At 39.1% G+C, this 20150-nt stretch overlaps 3 protein-coding genes across 8 annotated transcripts; all 3 read left to right on the forward strand.

Annotated features, from left to right (window-relative positions):
- Positions 1-70: 70 nt before the first annotated feature.
- Positions 71-9154, forward strand: prc1b (protein regulator of cytokinesis 1b). Of its 6 annotated transcripts, none has more exons than XM_020106703.2 (15): positions 71-321; positions 1661-1793; positions 2643-2765; positions 3062-3295; positions 3371-3541; positions 4099-4248; positions 4353-4500; positions 4593-4729; positions 5224-5319; positions 5405-5551; positions 5635-5748; positions 5837-5953; positions 6673-6852; positions 6982-7016; positions 8642-9154. In XM_020106703.2, exons 1-15 carry the CDS (start codon positions 311-313, stop codon positions 8688-8690), a joined length of 1845 nt encoding a protein of 614 aa, XP_019962262.1. In that variant the 5' UTR covers positions 71-310; the 3' UTR covers positions 8691-9154. The 6 variants fall into 6 exon arrangements, with proteins under 6 accessions (XP_019962262.1, XP_019962267.1, XP_019962263.1 ...); XM_020106708.2 differs by having other exon boundaries at positions 6673-6775; XM_020106704.2 differs by having other exon boundaries at positions 5840-5953.
- A 2172-nt stretch (positions 9155-11326) lies between these two features.
- Positions 11327-14009, forward strand: ptpmt1 (protein tyrosine phosphatase mitochondrial 1). The gene is made up of 4 exons (XM_020106712.2): positions 11327-11630; positions 12475-12555; positions 12800-12991; positions 13272-14009. Exons 1-4 carry the CDS (start codon positions 11484-11486, stop codon positions 13398-13400), a joined length of 549 nt encoding a protein of 182 aa, XP_019962271.1. The 5' UTR covers positions 11327-11483; the 3' UTR covers positions 13401-14009.
- A 940-nt stretch (positions 14010-14949) lies between these two features.
- ndufs3 (NADH:ubiquinone oxidoreductase core subunit S3) lies at positions 14950-18788 on the forward strand. Its single transcript, XM_020106710.2, has 8 exons — positions 14950-15064; positions 15170-15346; positions 16131-16193; positions 16372-16469; positions 17027-17176; positions 17496-17621; positions 17908-18027; positions 18507-18788. Exons 2-8 carry the CDS (start codon positions 15292-15294, stop codon positions 18675-18677), a joined length of 783 nt encoding a protein of 260 aa, XP_019962269.1. The 5' UTR covers positions 14950-15064; positions 15170-15291; the 3' UTR covers positions 18678-18788.
- Positions 18789-20150: the final 1362 nt, after the last annotated feature.

Raw genomic sequence — 20150 nt, forward strand, 5'->3', positions numbered from 1 at the left:
ACCGGTTTGAGCGTTTGTTTCACTCACCGGGTCGTTCCGTGGTGGGCGGGTACATGTTACTGTGAGCTTCGTGAGCTCCCCGCCCCCGCGGTACACGGCAGTGTCACACAACGCGCGCTCCCGCGGAAGGAGCCAATCACAGAGCAGAGTGCGCGGATTTTGAACAACAGACAAACGGATGAAGAGAAGTTTCTGCTCAGAAACGAGTTGAGTTGTTTTGAATCTTAGAGTTTGAGTTGAACTAAACTAAACTAAACAACTACCCGAGGTCAGCAAACACCTTCAACCACAACTCGAGCTGAAGTCCACGATGAGAAAGAGGTAAAATGAACTTTGTTTTTCTGACGATGCACAGTCATGATAGTTAAAACATGTTAACTTAACATGTCAGATTACTCATGATAGTTAAAACATGTTAACTTAACATGTCAGATTACTCATGATAGTTAAAACATGTTAACTTAACCACGTTAGTCATGATAGTTAAAACATGTTAACTTAACCACGTTAGTCATGATAGTTAAAACATGTTAACTTAACATGTCAGATTACTCATGATAGTTAAAACATGTTAACTTAACCACGTTAGTCTTGATAGTTAAAACATGTTAACTTAACATGTCAGATTACTCATGATAGTTAAAACATGTTAACTTAACCACGTTAGTCATGATAGTTAAAACATGTTAACTTAACATGTCAGATTACTCATGATAGTTAAAACATGTTAATTTAACATGTCAGATTAATCATGATAGTTAAAACATGTTGGTTAAACCAGAAAGAGGTAAAATGAACTTTGTTTTTCTGACGATGCACGGTCATGATAGTTAAAACATGTTAACTTAACATGTCAGATTACTCATGATAGTTAAAACATGTTAACTTAACATGTCAGATTACTCATGATAGTTAAAACATGTTAACTTAACCACGTTAGTCATGATAGTTAAAACATGTTCACTTAACCAAGTCAGATTACTCATGAGAGAGAGAGAGAGAGAGAGAGAAAAGCAACACAGTTATTGACATGTATTAAAATAAAGAATGACGGACAGAGAGAAGTGGAGAAGTGCTCAGTGCATGATGGGAGTTCCCCCTCAGTGCATGATGGGAGTTCTCCCAGCAATCTAGACCCATAGCAGCATAACTAAGTGATGGTTCAGGACCTGATCCAGAACTATAGACTTTATCAAAGAGGAACGTTTTAACTTTAAATGTAGAGATGGTGTCTGACTCTAGAACCATGACAGTCACACATGTTAGTCACACATGTTAGTCACACATGTTAGTCACACATGTTAGTTAAACCACGATAGTAAAACGTGTTAGTTAAACCATAATTAAACCCATTCGGTTGATAAATAAGGCCGGTTCGGTGATTGGCATCACCTCAGACTCACTTGAGGTCACCTTATTAAAGAGGGTTAGGAGGAAGGACCGAGCTTCAAACAGTCATGTGCTCTGAAGGCGTCACTGACACAGTGATATTAACAGTGTTCTACTGAACGACTAAAAGGTTTTTTATTCCAGCAGCGGAGATTATTTAATAAACATTTTTAGTTGTGGGCTGGATCCATGGCTTCTATCAGTGATGGGGTTTTTATCATTTTGATGCGTCCTGTGAATGTAATGTTTGTGTTCTTCTTCATTTAATCAGTGAGGTGCTGGCAGCAGAGGCGGTGTCGTGCCTGAACAAAGCTCTGTGTCATCTGAAGGACATCTGGGAGGAGATTGGGATCCCGGAGGACCAGAGACTACAGAGAACAAATGTGGTTAAGAACCACATCAAGGTAACACACGGACAATGTGGCCTTCTGCAGCTCACTTGACAATACCGTCTGTTCTCTGGAGTATACATTTGAAAAATGTCGAAGAGAAACACCACTAACAAGACGGCAGAGACAAGTCGTCAAACGTGTGGGAACCTTTTACATTGAAGCCTTCAGAGACTGTTAACTGCAAAATTAAAAAAATGATTTCACATAGAACAGCGACAATATTGTGGAATGAACCTGAAGAGAAAACATGAGGGAGCCAGTCTTCTTCTCTTGGTTTACTGATGGATTGTAAACAACGTTAAGGTTCATACCACAGTGATGTTGTGCTGCTACTGTATGTCATGTCAGCTTTGCACAGGTTTTCTTTGAGGCTTTGATGTAAAATGTTCACACACTTTTAATGAGATTACCGACTCAACAATGAGAGGGAGATGGTCGAGAGACCAAAAGACTAAATGAAGAGAGGGAGCTGCGATATCGAAATGTTCCAAAGCAGAACAACAACCTGTTGGAAGATGTTGCGTTGCTCAGTTTAGTGTAAATACAGACATGAATTCAGCCCAGTGCAGCTGCTCTGCTGTGAGAGACACTTCAGAAAAAGTCAAAATAATCTTCTTTCCTAACGACTATTGCTTGACCCCGATGTACTGATGGTACTAATGAAGCAGCCTTTTTAGTTTTTTACATCTTTACCACGGACATTTTATTGAAACTAGATGCTGTGTATGATGGGTTTCCAAACACATTAATCTGTATCCATGTCGGCCAAAATGATCCCCAGAATAATCATTGACTGGATATTTTGATATATACACATCATTGTTCTGTATTATATGTAATTCATGTATGTATATCCACCAGGGCTTACTAGAAATGATGATCAAAGAAGAGGAGTGTCTGAAGAAGAGGCTCCTCAGCAGCATTCACACATGCAGGACAGAAATGGAGAAACTCTGCCTAGAACTTCAGCTGCCTGTGTTTGAGGTAACAATGTTTTCAGTGTTGGAATAATTCAGAAATCATTCAGAAAGAATTCAACGTTTCTTACACATTCTATTCCAGATTGATGACAGAAGGATCATTAAGTGTCATATGTCTCAAACAGTATTAACCTGCTTACTCACTGTTCATTTCATTCTGAAACTATTGGTGACACAAGTTAATACAAAATACTAAATCTGATCCTGATGATCAGATTTACGAACTGTGACGACAGTTCAGCTTTGAAGAAAAAAGCTTGAGATGGAGAAATGTCTTAAATTTGTTCTCTGCATATTCAGGAAGAGGAGGGTGTTAGCATGCTCCAGCAAGAGAAGAACATCCGCACACAGGTGGAGGCCCTGATGAAGGAGAGGACTCGTAGGATGCAGCAGCTGAAGGATCTGCTGGAGCAGGACCAGGACCTGTGCGACATCTTGTGCTCAATGCCATACGGCATCGCTCCGGAATCTGTGCCGTCACCGGAACAACTGGAGAACTTCAGCCAGCACATCACCAATCAGAGCACAGAGAAGGTGGGAGCTTGTTGTCTTACATGCCCTGAAAATAAAAAGGACACAGTATAATCTGTCCCCCTGTCATGTTTACAGGCAAAACGTTATGCTGAGTTCATGGACCTGAAAAAGCAGATCATCTCGTACATGGATGAGCTGGATCGCATCCCTGAGACCAGTTTTGAGAAAGACGTGGTCTGTGAGGATGAGGACTCGTTTTGTCTTTCCAGCGACAATATTACAGCGCTCAAGCTGCTCCTTTGTCAGGTACCGTAATTTTTTATAACATTATACTGAGTATTTGTTGTCTTAACATACTTTTACAGCCTGCTGTAGGCGATATTACTTCTATAAAATGTCTTATGTTATTTTATGTAAACTTGGTATTCAGTTAATAATATTCTTATAGTTAATCCATTTATCCATCCAGTTCCTTCTGTTTATCCAGGTTGGGATAAAATATAGTTTTGGTAATCATTGCTTTTTCTCCTGAATATTGAATAAATGCATTTTGTTGATAATAATAATATGAGTTTTCAGAGAAATCTCTGTCTGTGTCTCCCATATCTGGAGAACTATGAGCTTCACACTTGTTACGTGTGTTGAACGAGATATGTTGAATATTAATACAAATGAAATAAGTGCTCTGTAGCAGCAGCGGCTGGGACTCATCAATTTAAGTTACATTGTCAATTAATTCTCCAGTTGGGGGTTCTACAGCTCTATTACCACTTGGGTTAAAGGTATAATTCAAAACCAGCGAACACTGTCAAAGCTGCAGAGTTATGAACTGATGCCACTTTTCTGCCATTTTGATGCTGCAGCTGGAGGAACGAAAGGCAGAGAATGAGGCGATGTGTGAGACTCACAGAGAGAAGATCCAGCAGCTGTGGGAGCGACTGCAGGTTCCTCAGGAGGAGAGAGGTGCCTTCAGTGAGCATATGGTCACATCCAAGAAGAGGAACCTTGAGGCTGTGAGAGGACTTTTAGTTCATGTCTGTCAAACACCATCTGTGGTCGCCAGCACTGTGGCTGCTGTTTTTGCTGTTTTGGCAACACTTTTAGTTTTCTGTTTCAGTTACAAGGAGAAGTTGAGCGTCTGGAGGAGCTCAAATTGTTAAACATCCGTAATGTCACAGATGCCATCCGCTCCGAGATCGCTGTGTTTTGGGAAAAGTGCTTCTTCAGCACCGACCAGCGACAGGCCTTTGCACCATATCTTAGTGGTGGGTTCACATCTTGTTTTCAGCCACTATAAGTTGAATGATGCTTAAGTTTGTATCAGTGTTGACATTTAAGGTGACATCAACTGTTGTAGAGGATTTTACTGAGGAGCTGTTGTATCTGCATGATGCTGAGATCCAGCGCTTGAAGCAGCATTATGAAGATCACAAAGAGCTTTTTGATGGAGTTCAACAATGGGAAGAAAGCTGGAGACTCTTCCAAGAGCTGGAGGTGAGGACACCTCAACAGTAACAGGAATAATTTAGACAACAACATTTATACAGATAAAGAATTTACACACGTAGCAGCAGTTCAAATACTCAAAATATATTTTTAATCAGGATGGAAAATGATCAGATTTTTCGATTCTATTTCTGTCAGTCAAAGGCATTAGAGGGTAGAACCAGATCAATTCATTGGCTTCTTATTGCAGATATTCAGTATCTGTAACAGTGTATATAGCTAATGCGTCACAATAACTTTTTATTAATTTTAAAGAACTGTAAAATGTCCCTCAGTATATAATTGATACTATTATTACCTTAAAAAATCTTTTCTGTATCATGGAGTGATTTTAAACATCTGATGGTCCAGCTTTTCACTTTTTCCCTTCAAGATCAGCACATTATGTTTGCATGAAATGTTTAATGATATGATGAATATTTCAGCTTCATGCCAGAGAGGATTGTCTCATATTCTGTCTCTTTAAACTTTCTGGCTGTCAGAAAAAAGCCACAGATCCGGCAAGATTCACAAATAGAGGAGGGAATCTTCTCAAAGAGGAGAAACAGAGGTCTGAGCTGCATAAAAGTCTGCCCAAGGTAAGAAGGACACCTATTATTATCGTCCAGACTGAAAATATCTTGTAACATTTCTCAAGAATTTGACAGTGTGTGTGTTTTTTAGCTTGAAAGGAAATTAAAAGCCCAGATAGATGGGTGGGAGAGTGAACAGGGTCGGGAGTTTCTGGTAAACGGACAGAAGTTTCTGAAGTATGTGGAGGAACAGTGGGAACTGCACCGACTAGAGAAAGAAAAGGAGAAAGAAGAAAGGGTAAACATGTTATTTTGTATCAAAGATTTAGTCCGTATGTTGCCTTAGAAATGTGTTGACACTTCTTTACATACTCTAAACAGCATTTGAAGAGGACCAAACAGACTGAGGAGGATATGCTGTATGGAACAGCTGTGCGAACACCGACCAAACACAGATTCCTGGGCACCACCACACCAAATAATAAATCACGAAAGGTTGTGACCTCTATTTGTTGTTTTTCCTGTTTGAGCCGATACACATTCATTCTATTCAGTGATGTGACACACTCCCTGTCTCTCTCAGCAGTTTAATGCCACTTCCAGTATTTCTAGTGCCACCTCCAACAGCACCATGCGCTCCGTCTATGGTGGAACTGTCTGTCGCTCCCCTGTGCCCCGCCCACCTCTCTCTGCAAACAAGGTGGGTTTCACATTAAAGAGAAAACAAGTCAAATCAGAGCTGCTAAAAGCAGCAATGGGCCGTGGCTGGGCATGTCCTTCTCCCTCAAGCGTCCTCAAGCGTCCTTGGGCCCCTTGAAAGGTGCTATAAAAATGTTTTTGAGGATGAATGTGTTGCTACTCCACCCAGCATTTTGCTTGAGCAAACATGAGCAGCTATTGTACATCACCCAGGGCTAGAATTCACAACCTCAGGTCTGATGACTGCGCTGCTCTGAAGTTAAATTGAACTCATTAGGAGAAGTATCTGTGGTGATCATTGTTGATCTTGTGACGTAACTTCAAACACATCAACATTTAAATAAGCTACACAAATCCTTTAATATCTTTGATTTATTATCTGGGCAGCAGCATAATTTGCCAAATATATTGACATGCAGATTGTGAATGTATGGCACATGGAACAACAATTTGTCGCAGTTCAAGCCGTCTTTTGCGATACGTATATCACATGTCATATCGCGATGCAGATACATTTTCGATATGTCGTGCAGCCCTACAGAAAAAAGCACAAACACTATTTTCAGGACATTTTTCATTCTGATTCTGATTCTGATTCTGATTGTTAATGTCTGAAAACAACTTTAGTCTTGTGCTGAACTCTAAAAAGACTTTACTGCATTGTGTAGTTTAGGAGGTCTGACTTGTCTCACCTGTTTTTCACTGCTTTGTGTTTTCTAGTGTCCAGCGGCACGAACACCAGGAGGCGGTAAACCCCCCCAACCCAGACTGCAGGGCTGTAACAAAGAAAACGAGGCTCAGTTGAAGGGAATCCCTCTGAGTGGTGCGTTGCTGACCCCCGCTAGTCCACAGCGTAACTTCAGCATAGCTTCTGTTGCCAGCACATATTCAGAGTTTGTGGTAATTTAAACTTTTGTCTCTAATTTCTTTTCTCTGCTTCTATTTAATTCTGTGCCAGAACACATTGAAGTCTATGATTGAAGTTTCTGGTGATGTTCAAATTGCTAATGATATAAATTTATGTTTTAGAGGGACTTGGTCAACAGTGAATCTGTTCAGTCAAGGTGTGTTTGGAGTTTTAAAACCTCGTGTGATGCTCACTCATCTCTTTTATCTTAACTGCATGTCTCTAATCAGAGGACAGATTTCCTTTTATGAATAACATTATGTTTTGACTTAGATAGGAACAGTTACATGACTACTGACACTCCCACATTTCTTTAGTGTTTGTGTGTGCTTCAGTTCATTCATTAGAGATGACTACACACAAACTGCAAGTCCAAAGTGTTGACCCTGACAAATTATATTTGAGGGGACGGGGTACTAGGCCCGGGGCAGACACCCAGGGAGCCATGTGCAGCTCCACTTAGTTTGTGCTGTGCACTGTCGACCGAGCCAAACCGCGGGTGCCCCACCATCTCCTCCGGCTCTCCATACATACTGTATGTAACATTCAGTTGTTTTTACCCAGGCTGAGTTTACTCACATGTCCGATGCGATGGTCTGTACACACCTGGTATTAAAATGTGTTTTCTGTGATCTCAAGTGGACAGACCCCATTCAGAGGTGGTCTGAGCCACATGTGTCCACATTCTTTTAAGCAGTGTGAACACAGATCCGTCCTGGGCCACATATGAAGGACATCGTCCTCAGCTGACGTCTCTGAGCTGCTGCAGTTTCACTAAGAATCGAACATGTTTTTTCTCTTCTTGTTGATTTGATCAGCACATCGACACTGATCAGCACATTATGATCCATACTTTCCTTAAATTGGTCAAATCTTTCTTCACAGCTGCCCAAGATTCATTCAGACTCTCCTGACTCGTCTCTCCCTCTCTTTCTCTGGCTCGTGTCACACACACACACATGCACCCACCCACACAGTGACATCGGACACATCCGTAAACTCCGACTTGGTCAAAACAACATTGTTGGTCTCAAGTAACACAAATGATGTACGTATTCATTTGCATGTAGTGTTAGAGTTGAGCAAGGGAAATGAGATCCGATCACAGGTGAGCACAGGTGTGAGCACGCTTACTTAACGCTGGCCACTCATGATCGAATCTCTCTGGACGGATGTTAATGTGGATAGTTGAGCACACATAGAAAGTAGTATTTCATGACATACACAAACTGAAATGGAAATAATATGGAGTATGTACGGTTATGGTATCGATCTCTCAAATTCTGAGCCTCCATTTGTTCCCAAAGTTCAAGAATCATACAAAATTTTTGAAGAAAGGAGGTAAAGAGACAAAGTGACTATCAACTGAATGAATTAAGGCCTGATGGAAACATGAGTTCAGTGTCTGTAGTTTAATTCTAAGTTTAAGACCTGGTAGTGAGACACTGTAATGATCCTCACTGACACTAGTCCTTTATGTCTCAGTGAGACACTGTAACTAGTCTTTATGTCTCAGTGAGACACTGTAACTAGTCTTTTATGTCTCAGTGAGACACTGTAACTAGTCTTTATGTCTCAGTGAGACACTGTTTGAATTATGTTTGGCTTTAAATTTTAGAATTGAAGTAGGTCAATCTATATTTCCATTATCAGCAACTTAATCCACTAATTTTTAACACGTTTGTCTGTTAAATTTATAAAAGACGTGAAAATAATAACTAATAAACAGTTCAACTTCACTTTGACAAACTAAGAGATTGTGTCTTCTCACTAATTCCACAGCGAGACCTGTCCAAGGCCTCTGACGCCAAGATCCAGCACAACATCCTGAACTCCACCAGCAGCAACCTCTGACCCCTCCACTCTGATGTGACTGCGTCATTCAAATACAGTACAATGAAGTTTTGTTAAAGATTGATCACTACCTTTCACTGCTATCAGCTATTTTATATGTAAATGAAGGTAATAATATATTTAGTGTTGAGTCAGTGATAGACAAGGTGTCACTGTCTGTAAGAGGGCTAATGTTTGTATGATAACTTAAACTAACACTCATTTATTTCAGTTTTTTTTCTATTTTCAGATGTAAAATCTGTCGTCTGCACATTTTTTAAAACATTAAAGAAAGTTAAGCTTTCTGAGCTTATGCATCTGGGGTCACAGGCCAAATGTATTGAGTACATTGCACTTTCTAAAAACATATATTGCAGTGCATCAAGTCAATTTTTTCTACATGTATGTATCTGTATATATTTATATCAGTTCCTGTTGTAATAAATGTTTGTCAAAGATGGATTCTGTCATTTAAGGTTGTTCTTATCACATTGACATATGATCAAGTTCATGTTTCTGATCAGTTTAAGTTGCTTTACCAACTACCTAAGAACTCAAAGAAACACTTGTTCTATTGACCAGTGAGGATCAAATCTTCATCCTCACGTGTTTTTCATTAATCTAGTTCAACAGAATTTACAGTGATTAAGTAAAGTAAAGTGTGACTTTCTGGTTTTTTAAAAACTGAAATAAGGTTAAATCGACTATTTGAAAGGAAGAAGTTCTATGAAAAATCCATGATACTGTCTTTAAGAGGTGGCAAATTATTTTTGATTGAGTTGTAAGAGAAATATAGAAAATAAAACTTGTGTAGAACAACTTGTGATTCCCCTGAGTCATTGACTTACTCACTGGACTGTGATCAGCCTTGTATGCAAACTAAAGCACAGACAGTTTCATCAAATCCAATCAGATAGTTTAATGTAGCATTTCACAATTTTCACATCATCGTATACATCCCCTCCAGAAAAATTAATGTGTCTGAACTGTTTTTAGAGTGAAAGAAGTGAACAAACACATTTCTCCCTTATCTTCCTTTTGTCTGATCAGAGAATAAGATGAAGTGTTAAAAGAGGTTTCAAGAATAAGATAAAGTGTTAAAAGATGTTTAAAGAATAATATGAAGTTTAAAAGATGTTTAAAGAATAAGATGAAGTGTTAAAGGTTTAAAGAATAAGATGAAGTTTTAAAAGATGTTTAAAGAATAAGATGAAGTGTTAAAAGAGGTTTCAAGAATAAGATAAAGTGTTAAAAGATGTTTAAAGAACAAGATGAATGTTAAAAGATGTTTAAAGAATAATATGAAGTTTAAAAGATGTTTAAAGAATAAGATGAAGTGTTAAAGGTTTAAAGAATAAGATGAAGTTTTAAAAGATGTTTAAAGAATAATATGAAGTTTAAAAGATGTTTAAAGAATAAGATGAAGTGTTAAAGGTTTAAAGAATAAGATAAAGTATTAAAAGAAGTTTCAAGAATAATATGAAGTTTAAAAGATGTTTAAAGAATAAGATGAAGTTTTAAAAGATGTTTAAAGAATAAGATGAAGTTTTAAAAGATGTTTAAAGAATAAGATAAAGTATTAAAAGAAGTTTCAAGAATAATATGAATGTTAAAAGATGTTTAAAGAATAAGATAAAGTGTTAAAAGATGTTTAAAGAATAAGATGAAGTGTTAAAAGAGGTTTCAAGAATAAGATAAAGTGTTAAAAGATGTTTAAAGAACAAGATGAATGTTAAAAGATGTTTAAAGAATAATATGAAGTTTAAAAGATGTTTAAAGAATAAGATGAAGTGTTAAAGGTTTCAAGAATAAGATGAATGTTAAAAGATGTTTAAAGAATAATATGAAGTTTAAAAGATGTTTAAAGAATAAGATGAAGTGTTAAAGGTTTAAAGAATAAGATGAAGTGTTAAAAGATGTTTCAAGAATAATATGAAGTTTAAAAGATGTTTAAAGAATAAGATGAATGTTAAAAGATGTTTAAAGAATAATATGAAGTTTAAAAGATGTTTAAAGAATAAGATAAAGTGTTAAAAGATGTTTAAAGAACAATATGAAGTTTAAAAGATGTTTAAAGAATAAGATAAAGTGTTAAAAGATGTTTAAAGAATAAGATGAAGTGTTAAAAGAGGTTTCAAGAATAAGATGAATGTTAAAAGATGTTTAAAGAATAATATGAAGTTTAAAAGATGTTTAAAGAATAAGATGAAGTGTTAAAGGTTTAAAGAATAAGATAAAGTGTTAAAAGATGTTTAAAGAACAATATGAAGTTTAAAAGATGTTTAAAGAATAAGATAAAGTGTTAAAAGATGTTTAAAGAATAATATGAAGTGTTAAAAGACGTTTCAAGAACAATATGAAGTGTTAAAAGATGTTTAAAGAATAAGATAAAGTGTTAAAGGTTTAAATATGAGTAACAGTATGAAGAAATACAACAAACTGAGTTTAAAGCTTGAAACTTTAACCACATTCCCTCAGTTCATCTAATTCTAGTTTGAATGATTGTAATGGGAGGACATTCTAAAATCTCTGTATAATAAATAATCAAACTCGTAAATGAAAAGAAAAGAAATCAATCAAAGAGAAAGGAAGTCACGGTTTTTTCTATTTTAAAGGATTTCCACCGGAACCTGCGTCACAACCGGAAAAGGAAGAAAATCCAGCGACGGACACTTGTTGGTGTGACCCCAGGAGGCACAGGTGTGATTCAGAGACTCAGTTTCTCCACAGCTCGGAGAAGAAGTCCTGACAAACTGAGTCTTTACGTCGCTCTTTCACACGGAGCTCCGTCATGTCCGCAGCCGTGGCGCGGCTGCTCTTCTACCCGACGTTAGGATACAATGTTCTCATGGAGAAAGTGTCGAGCCGCCGCTGGTTCGACCGGGTGGACGAGACCGTGATAGTGGGAGCACTTCCGTTCAGATCCATGACCACACAGGTGAGTGTGTCCGAAAACAGAGAGGCTATCCCGGCCTGAGTGCCCCGGTGAGCCGCCCGGTTCATTTCATATTCAGCAGGTGATGGTCAGTGTGATGATGATGATGATCAGTGTGATGACGATGATGATCAGTGTGATGATGATGATGATCAGTGTGATGATGATGATGATCAGTGTGATGATGATGATGATCAGTGTGATGACGATGATGATCAGTGTGATGATGATGATGATCAGTGTGATGATGATGATGATGATCAGTGTGATGATGATGATGATCAGTGTGATGATGATGATGATGATCAGTGTGATGATGATGATGATGATCAGTGTGATGATGGTTCAGTGTGATGATGATGATGATCAGTGTGATGATGATGATGATCAGTGTGATGATGATGATGATGATCAGTGTGATGATGATGATGATGATCAGTGTGATGATGATGATGATCAGTGTGATGATGGTTCAGTGTGATGATGGTTCAGTGTGATGATGATGATGGTCAGTGTGATGATGATGATGATGATCAGTGTGATGATGATGGTTCAGTGTGATGATGATGATGATGATGATCAGTGTGATGATGGTTCAGTTTGATGATGGTTCAGTTTGATGATGGTTCAGTTTGATGATGGTTCAGTTTGATGATGATGATGATCAGTGTGATGATGATGATGATGATCAGTGTGATGATGATGATGATCAGTGTGATGATGATGATGATGATCAGTGTGATGATGATGATGATCAGTGTGATGATGATTCAGTTTGATGGTGGTTCAGTGTGATGATGATCAGTGTGTTGATCAGTGTGTTGATCAGTGTGTTGATGTGTTACAGCTCGTAGAAACAGAAAATATCCGAGGAGTCGTCACCATGAATGAAGAGTATGAAACTAAATATTTCTGTAACTCAGCTGAGGTGAGTTGACTTGTCTTTTCATGTGTAGACAAAAAAAGTGATACAACTGGTTTAATTTCATGAAAATAATGAATGATTTGTGTCAGATGATAAAAAATCAGGTGGTTCAGAGCTGAATCTTCTCGTCATTATTTGCTGGAAGAGATGTTTATGTTGTTCCAGCTTCTGAAATATGATAATTTGCAGAATATGATATTAAAATGAGTATCTTTTGACTTTCCCTGACAAATGACGCTGGGTGAAGGAATGGCGTGACGCAGGCGTAGAGCAGCTGAGGCTGAGCACAGTCGACCTCACTGGCGTCCCCAGTCTGGAGAACCTGCATCGTGGCGTGGAATTCGCCCTGCAGCACAGAGAGCAGGGAACCAGCGTGTACATCCACTGCAAGGCTGGTCGCTCCCGCAGCGCCACACTGGCTGCTGCCTACCTCATCAGGGTAAGTACAGAACTGTGGGGGGCAGAGGGAAGGCAGTTTGGTAGAGTAGTAGATGGTTGGTAAACTGAGTTAGCAAAAGAGAAGCATCTTCACAGTGAAATGCAACATAATGTAAAGTCCCTGCAGTAAATCATTTACATTTTGAAAGTCAAACTTAAAACAGTATTTCCGTGTATAGCAGAAATACACTAAAACCTTTGACACTGCAGGGACCCAGTGTTGATGTAAATACTGAAAAGTCAGTTTCATGATTGTTTTGATGTTGCCTTTCCAATCACAGTTACACTGCTGGACTCCAGAGGAGGCCTGTCAGAAGCTTGCGACAGTCCGACCCCACGTCCTGGTGCGTGCCGCTCAGCTGCAGATGTTGCGGACGTACTACCAGCAGGTGTGTGAACAGTCCAGCTGAGAGCACAGGGCAACAAGTGGACGCCGTCATGTTCCCAGCAGCTGGACTCAATGTGGACCCACAGACTGAATTCATGAAGCTGCTGTCGTATGAATGAATCCTTTACATTTTACTGTGAATGACAAACACACACCCAATGATTATTTTAAATCAAATATCAAGAGTTTTATTGGTAAATAGCAAATTTCACTTGTGAAAAATAAGTGAGAAGAAATCATAATTTCTACACTTTTAACCATCATTTCATAAAACCCCAAACTTTGAAGTGACTAAAACATCTCCACTCTCTGGTTTTATCACCTGGAGCTAAAACTGATTATTATGATTTCTGAACATGGATCACATTAAAAATAACAAAAACACTTTTTCAAACTTTTTCAAACCTTGTGATTTTTCTTTCCTCCCAATATTTCTGACTTTCAAAATAAATGTTTGTGTTGTTACATTAACAGTGTCACAACAAGATGAGGATGTTTTACTGCGTATTTCAGCAGTGATGTTGTTACTGAAAAAACTAAAAACCTTTTATTTCAAGTCATTATTTTTTCCTCTGGTGCCTCATAACTTAAAAAAACAATCAAATAAAATATTTGTGAGATGAATTCATAATAATGGTGTTTCTGCTCCTTTATTTTCAGCACGTAGTTAAAAGACTTTAAAGCAATTAAAAATATATTTTCTGAGTTTTTCACACCACAAGCAGTGTGTTATCAACCAGCAAAGCAAATTCTGTTAAGTCAAAGTTAAAAAATAGGACACCACACAGAGTACAACCAAAATAAATTCTCTCTGTAAGTGTTGTCAGAATACCAACATTTGAGTCAGCGATACCAATGAAATTCAGGATCACCTGCACTGATTGATCCTCTGGTGCAGGTGGAGGTGCTCTTTCAGCCTCCTCTTATTTGACACAAAGCTGATCTGGAATGAATGTATAAATAAGATGGAGAAAAAATGCAAGATGGTTCTCAATGTAATGAGATGTCTCAAAGGGTCTGAATGAGGAGCCAGTAGAAAAGCTTTTAAGATTATATATATATATATAATATACACTCACCGGCCACTTTATTAGGCACACCTGTTCAATTGCTTGTTAACACAAATAGCTAATCAGCCAATCACATGGCAGCAACTCAGTAAATGTAGGCATCCAGACGTGGTGAAGACGACTTGCTGAAGTTCAAACTGAGCATCAGAATGGGGAAGAAAGTGGATTTAAGTGACTTTGAACGTGTCGTGGTTGTTGGTGCCAGACGAGCTGGTCTGAGTATTTCAAAAACTGCTGATTTACTGGGATTTTCATGCACGACCATCTCTAGGGTTCACAGAGAACGGTCCTAAGAAGAGTAAATATCCAGTGGGCTGCAGTTGTGTGGATGAAGATGTCTTGTTGAGGTCAGAGGTCAGAGGAGGATGGGCAGAGTGGTTGGAGATGATAGAAAGGAAACAGTAACTCAAATAACCACTCGTTACAACCAAGGTCTGCAGAATCTCTGAACACAACACGTGGACCCTTGGAGCAGATGGGCTACAGCAGCAGAAGACCTCACCGGTGCCACTCCTGTCAGCTGAGATCTACTGAGGCAAACGTTCACAGACTCAGAACTGGACATTAGAAGATTGGAAATCGTTGCCTGGTCTGATGAGTCTCGATTTCATTCATGGTCAGAATTTAAACAACATGAAAGCGTGGATCCATCCTCGTATCAAGGTTCAGGCTGGTGGAGGTGTAATGAACAGGATTTAAGATTCTTTATTCTTTTATTTAGGTATTTCCACAGGGCCACACTCCAACACAGTAGGGGGCGGTAATGCGCCTTAAACTCGCCGTTAACCAAAAAGAAGAAGATCCGTCCCGGACAGCGACTAGCTCCTCCGGAGGCAAACAAACATGGCGGCGTCGTTGATGCGGTTTGTCCGCGGAGGTTTCGGAAGAAGTTTGGACAGTAAGTCGATCAGAACCTGATTTTATTTAATCCTCAATGATCTTTGTCTTTTGTTTCGAGTCTGTTTCACGACATCAAAGAAGAAACAGCCTCATCTACAACCGTCAAATGTTTCCGGTTTGACCTTCGAGCTAGCGACAGCTAATGCTAACGTTAGCCTGCAGAAGATGGACACTTCTTTCTAACAAATTACTTTTTAAATACTTTTTAAATAAGATTCACAGAATCCACTTCTCTCTTTAACTTGATATGAAACGTGTCATTTCAGAATCAACGACACTTTGTTTTCATTCTTGTTTTCTCTGCTTCTGTTGCTCAGTAGATTATTCTGTCAGGTTTCATGTAGCTTCAGGTTTGATTTAGATTCAGGTTTGATTTAGATTTGATCAGGTTTGATTTAGGTTCAGGTTTGATTCAGGTTTGATTTAGATTCAGGTTTGATTTAGATTCAGGTTTGATTTAGATTCAGGTTTGATTTAGATTTGATGTAGCTTCAGGTTTGATTTAGCTTCAGGTTTCATGTAGCTTTAGGTTTGATTCAGGTTTGATTTAGCTTCAGGTTTGATTTAGCTTCAGGTTTGATTTAGTTTCAGGTTTGATTTAGATTCAGGTTTGATTCAGGTTTGATTTAGATTTGATGTAGCTTCAGGTTTGATTTAGCTTCAGGTTTCATGTAGCTTTAGGTTTGATTCAGGTTTGATTTAGCTTCAGGTTTGATTTAGTTTCAGGTTTGATTTAGATTCAGGTTTGATGTAGAAGTGTTTGTCTTCTGCTCTTCTCTCAGTTGCGAGGAGTTCGTGTCTCCAGCAGCAGATCAGACCACAGAGCTCCACCACGGAAACCAGTCGTGAGTACAGAGTCAAGCAGTATGGCTGAACCACTGATGTGGTGACGCTCCAGTTCATGCTTCTCATGTATTGTCATCAAGGTTGGATCAACAGACCACAGTGTTCTTAATAAATAAAATAGAAAAGTTGACAGCTGCTGCATTGCTCAATCATTATAAACCTCTGTCCTTCATGCAGCCACCACCAGGCCCTCGGATGCCGTCACTCACAACCAACTGGCAGCGTTTGGAGAGTATGTGGCTGAGATGATGCCCAAATACATCCAGCAGGTCCAGGTAAGAATGTCACAGACTCTGTTCACACCTGATATCAACATCCATTCTGAGTGATCAGAAGTGATTGGGGTCTGAACCTCTTTATATTCAGTCTATGGTCTGAATGGACTCAAATGTGTCTTAAATTCTGATCACTTAGGCACATTCAGAGGGTTCAAAAAAACAAAAAGAGCACATGGCTGATAGAGATGATACTGTGATCTTCTTTTATCAGTTTTTGTTGTTTATGTCTCCATAATCCTGGAGACAGCCATGGAAAGGGAAAGGTGTCTTCTGGTTGTCCAGACATCCATAGCTCATCCTTCCATCCCATTCTGGTGAAAATGTTTTCTCAGAAATGGCTTCAGGGAATTTGCATTTTTGATCTTTGGGAACTTTTTTTTTCATCTGATGTCTTAACTTGTCTGTAAAAGAACCTAAACAGAGAACATGAGTGAAGGATTCCCATTATTTATTATCAAGATCCAAACAGGAAACAGCTGTTAGAACCTCCCCAACATGTAGATATGTTTGTGTGCTCATGTGTAAGTGACCTGGTGTGTGTCCTTGTGTTGTAGGTGACCTGTTTTAATGAGCTGGAGGTGATGATTCACCCAGACGGAGTGATCCCCGTGCTCACCTTCCTCAGGGACCACACCAATGCCCAGTACAGGAACATGATTGACCTGACTGCTGTTGACATCCCAACACGGCAGAACCGCTTTGAGGTAATTTGTCTCAACACACACACACACACACACACACACACACACACACACACACACACACACACACACACACACACTTTAAACATTAAACACACATTAAATGTTACATGAGACAAACACACTCACTCTCCACGATAATGTAACAGTTCTATAAGTTCATGTTTTTTCCACCAGTTCAAATTATCACAAATATATTTCTGAGAAATCTTGTTTTGTCTGTATAGTTTTTATCTTCTTAACATAAGAGTTTTAAGCTCACTGATTGGTTGTCTTCTCTTGATGCACCTTTCATTGTAACAATGTCTGTGCTGGTTTACAGATCGTATACAACCTGCTGTCGTTGCGCTACAATTCTCGTATCCGTGTCAAGACGTACACGGACGAGTTGTCGCCAGTGGACTCTGCAGTGCCTGTCCACAAGGCCGCCAACTGGTATGAGAGGGAGGTGAGTCGCAACCTGCAGAGGAAGACATAAAATATTGCCATATTTTATGTCTTGAGGACATTGATGATGTCGAGTGTTGATAAAAATGAAGTAGCATGAGACAAATGAATACATTTGTTCATCCACAGTTTATTTGTGGTCATAGGTCACAGGGTTTGCTGCTGGTTGTCAGTGTGACATTGTGTTTATCCTCATTCTGTTTTTAAATATCTCAGATCTGAGTGTTATGTTGGGTTCATACTGACACTGAGCAGAATGAGTGAAAAGAGTGTGCGTGTGTCTTCAGGTGTGGGACATGTTTGGTGTGTTCTTTTCCAACCACCCAGACCTGAGGCGTATTCTGACAGACTACGGATTCGAAGGACATCCCTTCAGAAAGGACTTTCCTCTGTCTGGATACGTTGAGGTGAGTTTAACCTGTGACAGCGATCAGCTTTTTTCAGCTCCATCAACATGTGATTCATGTGTTTCCTTCACAAGATAAATGTAGGAGGACGTCAGTGAGACAGATAGAACGCTTCAACTATCCAACTCTGCTGCATCCTGTTATTTGTTTTTAGCTCATTAATGTATCCAGGGATCCAAATGCTTTGAAAATCCTTCAGTTTGTGTAATGAAAGAATATTTCATGTCCTAAATAACTGTGTGAAACTGAATTGATGTCTTTTGGAGGAATGAATGAATTTTAACACAGTATCTTACTTTCACTTTACTTCCTGAGAGAATACACTTCACATTCTGATGATTTAAAATTCATCAATATATCGACACTGAAATCCTCTCACAGTCTCTTATTTGTACATTTTTCACCAAGACTTGAAAACCCAACCCTTTGAAATTCATCAACCATGAAAACTTTGAAATAACTTTAAATGAAATCTGCAGGTGCGCTATGATGACGAGGTGAAGCGGGTGGTGGCTGAGCCTGTGGAGCTGGCGCAGGAGTTCAGAAAGTTTGACCTGAACACACCCTGGGAGGTGTTCCCCGCCTACCGAGAGCCCAAAGATACTGCTCCCAAACTGGAGGCTGGTGAAGAGGCCCCTGAGAAGAAGTGACGTCCTTTTGTGTAGTCTGTGGACACACCATGTTCCGTTTGTGTCATTGTGGGACTCAGTCCCCCTGAACAACCTGAAATATTTATGTAAATAAAACAATCTTTAAATTAATTTAGTGGAGCTGTGGTTTTTATCAACAAGAGATTTTTATGCCAGTGGCTGGAAACATGTTTTTGGGTTTTACATACGTCCGTCTGTACGAACTTCCCGCTCAGGAAGAATCCATCCAGGGAATGTCTTCAAAGTTAATACAAATATTCATTTGGTCTTAACGATGACCTGAATAGAATTTGGTGGCCAAAGGCCAAGGTCACTGTAACCTCACAAAGGCAGAGTCCATCACCAGGTTGGGTACCTTCCGGGTAACTCGCAATAAGGTTATAATAACAGTAACAGGTAAATAATATGTATTTGTGTAAATTCACGGGTACTAGTCTGGGTAAAAGTGAACTAAATGCAGGTGGGTAGTGGGTGAGGACAAAAAAATGTGTTTGACTGAGACACAGCTTGACTCAATCAGTTTGACGTCAATGATGTAATAGCAGTGTAGGCTCGCTGCTCGCTAGTCGATCAAAATGGATGAAATAAAGACAAAAATAGTAAGTGGCAAATATCAAATTATGGACAACACATCATTAAGAGCCAAGTCAGATGTTCGGGACAAATTTGGTATTATCAAAGACTCTGAGAACAACGTGCTGCTTGTAAATTATGTCAAAAAGTATTAGCTTTTGCTAGCCCAATGCTAGGCACTGAACGGTTCATGTGCAATCCATCCACAAGCGAATTACTACATCCATTGAAAGAACACAATTCATTCATCTGGTGCATGTGACACGTGTAAACATAGTGGTGGCCCACCGCTGTGTTACTAGGCTTGGTTGCACCACACTTGTTCAGAGCCAACAGTGCTTCATACCACACTTGGGAAGCCTGCAGAAGATGTCTTCATCTGCCCTCATCGGCTCTGCTTAGTTACTCGTGACCTACTTTAAGCGGAACAACCTACAGAATCGTCTGAAGAAAACACTGCATCCATGTGACACGCTGGGACTCCATACATACAGTACGATATGGAATCAGGAGCCAGTATGAGGAGATCTGTGCACTTCTGGAGGAGCGAGGGGAAGAAAACGTTGGGGGACATTGTTACAATACGATTTAACAAAGCTACCAATGTATAGGTACCAATGAACCATTGGATAGGCCCAGTATCTCACATTTACTGCAAAGTTTATTGTTGAAGCAAGAAGAGGTGGTAAGACTAGAAAAGTTCATTTTGAAATCTTTCTTCTCCTTTTCAAACATCTATTTCCCTATTTGAAATTCTTTTACTGAGATTCAATAAAACTAATGTTTTGGTTTGTTTGTTTCTTTTAAAAAAATATATATTTAGTTTAACATGTTTGAAGGAAAACAGTGTTTAGGTCAGTGTTTTATCAGGTTGGTGCAGGATTCAGGAATTAATATAAA

Source organism: Paralichthys olivaceus, chromosome 1, assembly GCF_024713975.1.
Source record: "Paralichthys olivaceus isolate ysfri-2021 chromosome 1, ASM2471397v2, whole genome shotgun sequence".
Taxonomy (NCBI): Eukaryota; Metazoa; Chordata; class Actinopteri; order Pleuronectiformes; family Paralichthyidae; genus Paralichthys; species Paralichthys olivaceus.

Bases quoted from the DNA above. Each gene is read 5' to 3' on its own strand.
- prc1b (XM_020106703.2), top strand. The intron at 2,766-3,061 runs GTAACAATGTTT...CTGCATATTCAG, and splicing joins TTCAGCTGCCTGTGTTTGAG to GAAGAGGAGGGTGTTAGCAT. The intron at 7,017-8,641 runs GTGTGTTTGGAG...CTAATTCCACAG, and splicing joins AGTGAATCTGTTCAGTCAAG to CGAGACCTGTCCAAGGCCTC.
- ptpmt1 (XM_020106712.2), top strand. From the start codon at position 11,484: ATGTCCGCAGCCGTGGCGCGGCTGCTCTTCTACCCGACGTTAGGATAC. The intron at 12,556-12,799 runs GTGAGTTGACTT...CGCTGGGTGAAG, and splicing joins ATTTCTGTAACTCAGCTGAG to GAATGGCGTGACGCAGGCGT. The intron at 12,992-13,271 runs GTAAGTACAGAA...TTCCAATCACAG, and splicing joins CTGCTGCCTACCTCATCAGG to TTACACTGCTGGACTCCAGA.
- ndufs3 (XM_020106710.2), top strand. From the start codon at position 15,292: ATGGCGGCGTCGTTGATGCGGTTTGTCCGCGGAGGTTTCGGAAGAAGT. The intron at 15,347-16,130 runs GTAAGTCGATCA...CTCTTCTCTCAG, and splicing joins TTTCGGAAGAAGTTTGGACA to TTGCGAGGAGTTCGTGTCTC. The intron at 16,470-17,026 runs GTAAGAATGTCA...CTTGTGTTGTAG, and splicing joins AATACATCCAGCAGGTCCAG to GTGACCTGTTTTAATGAGCT.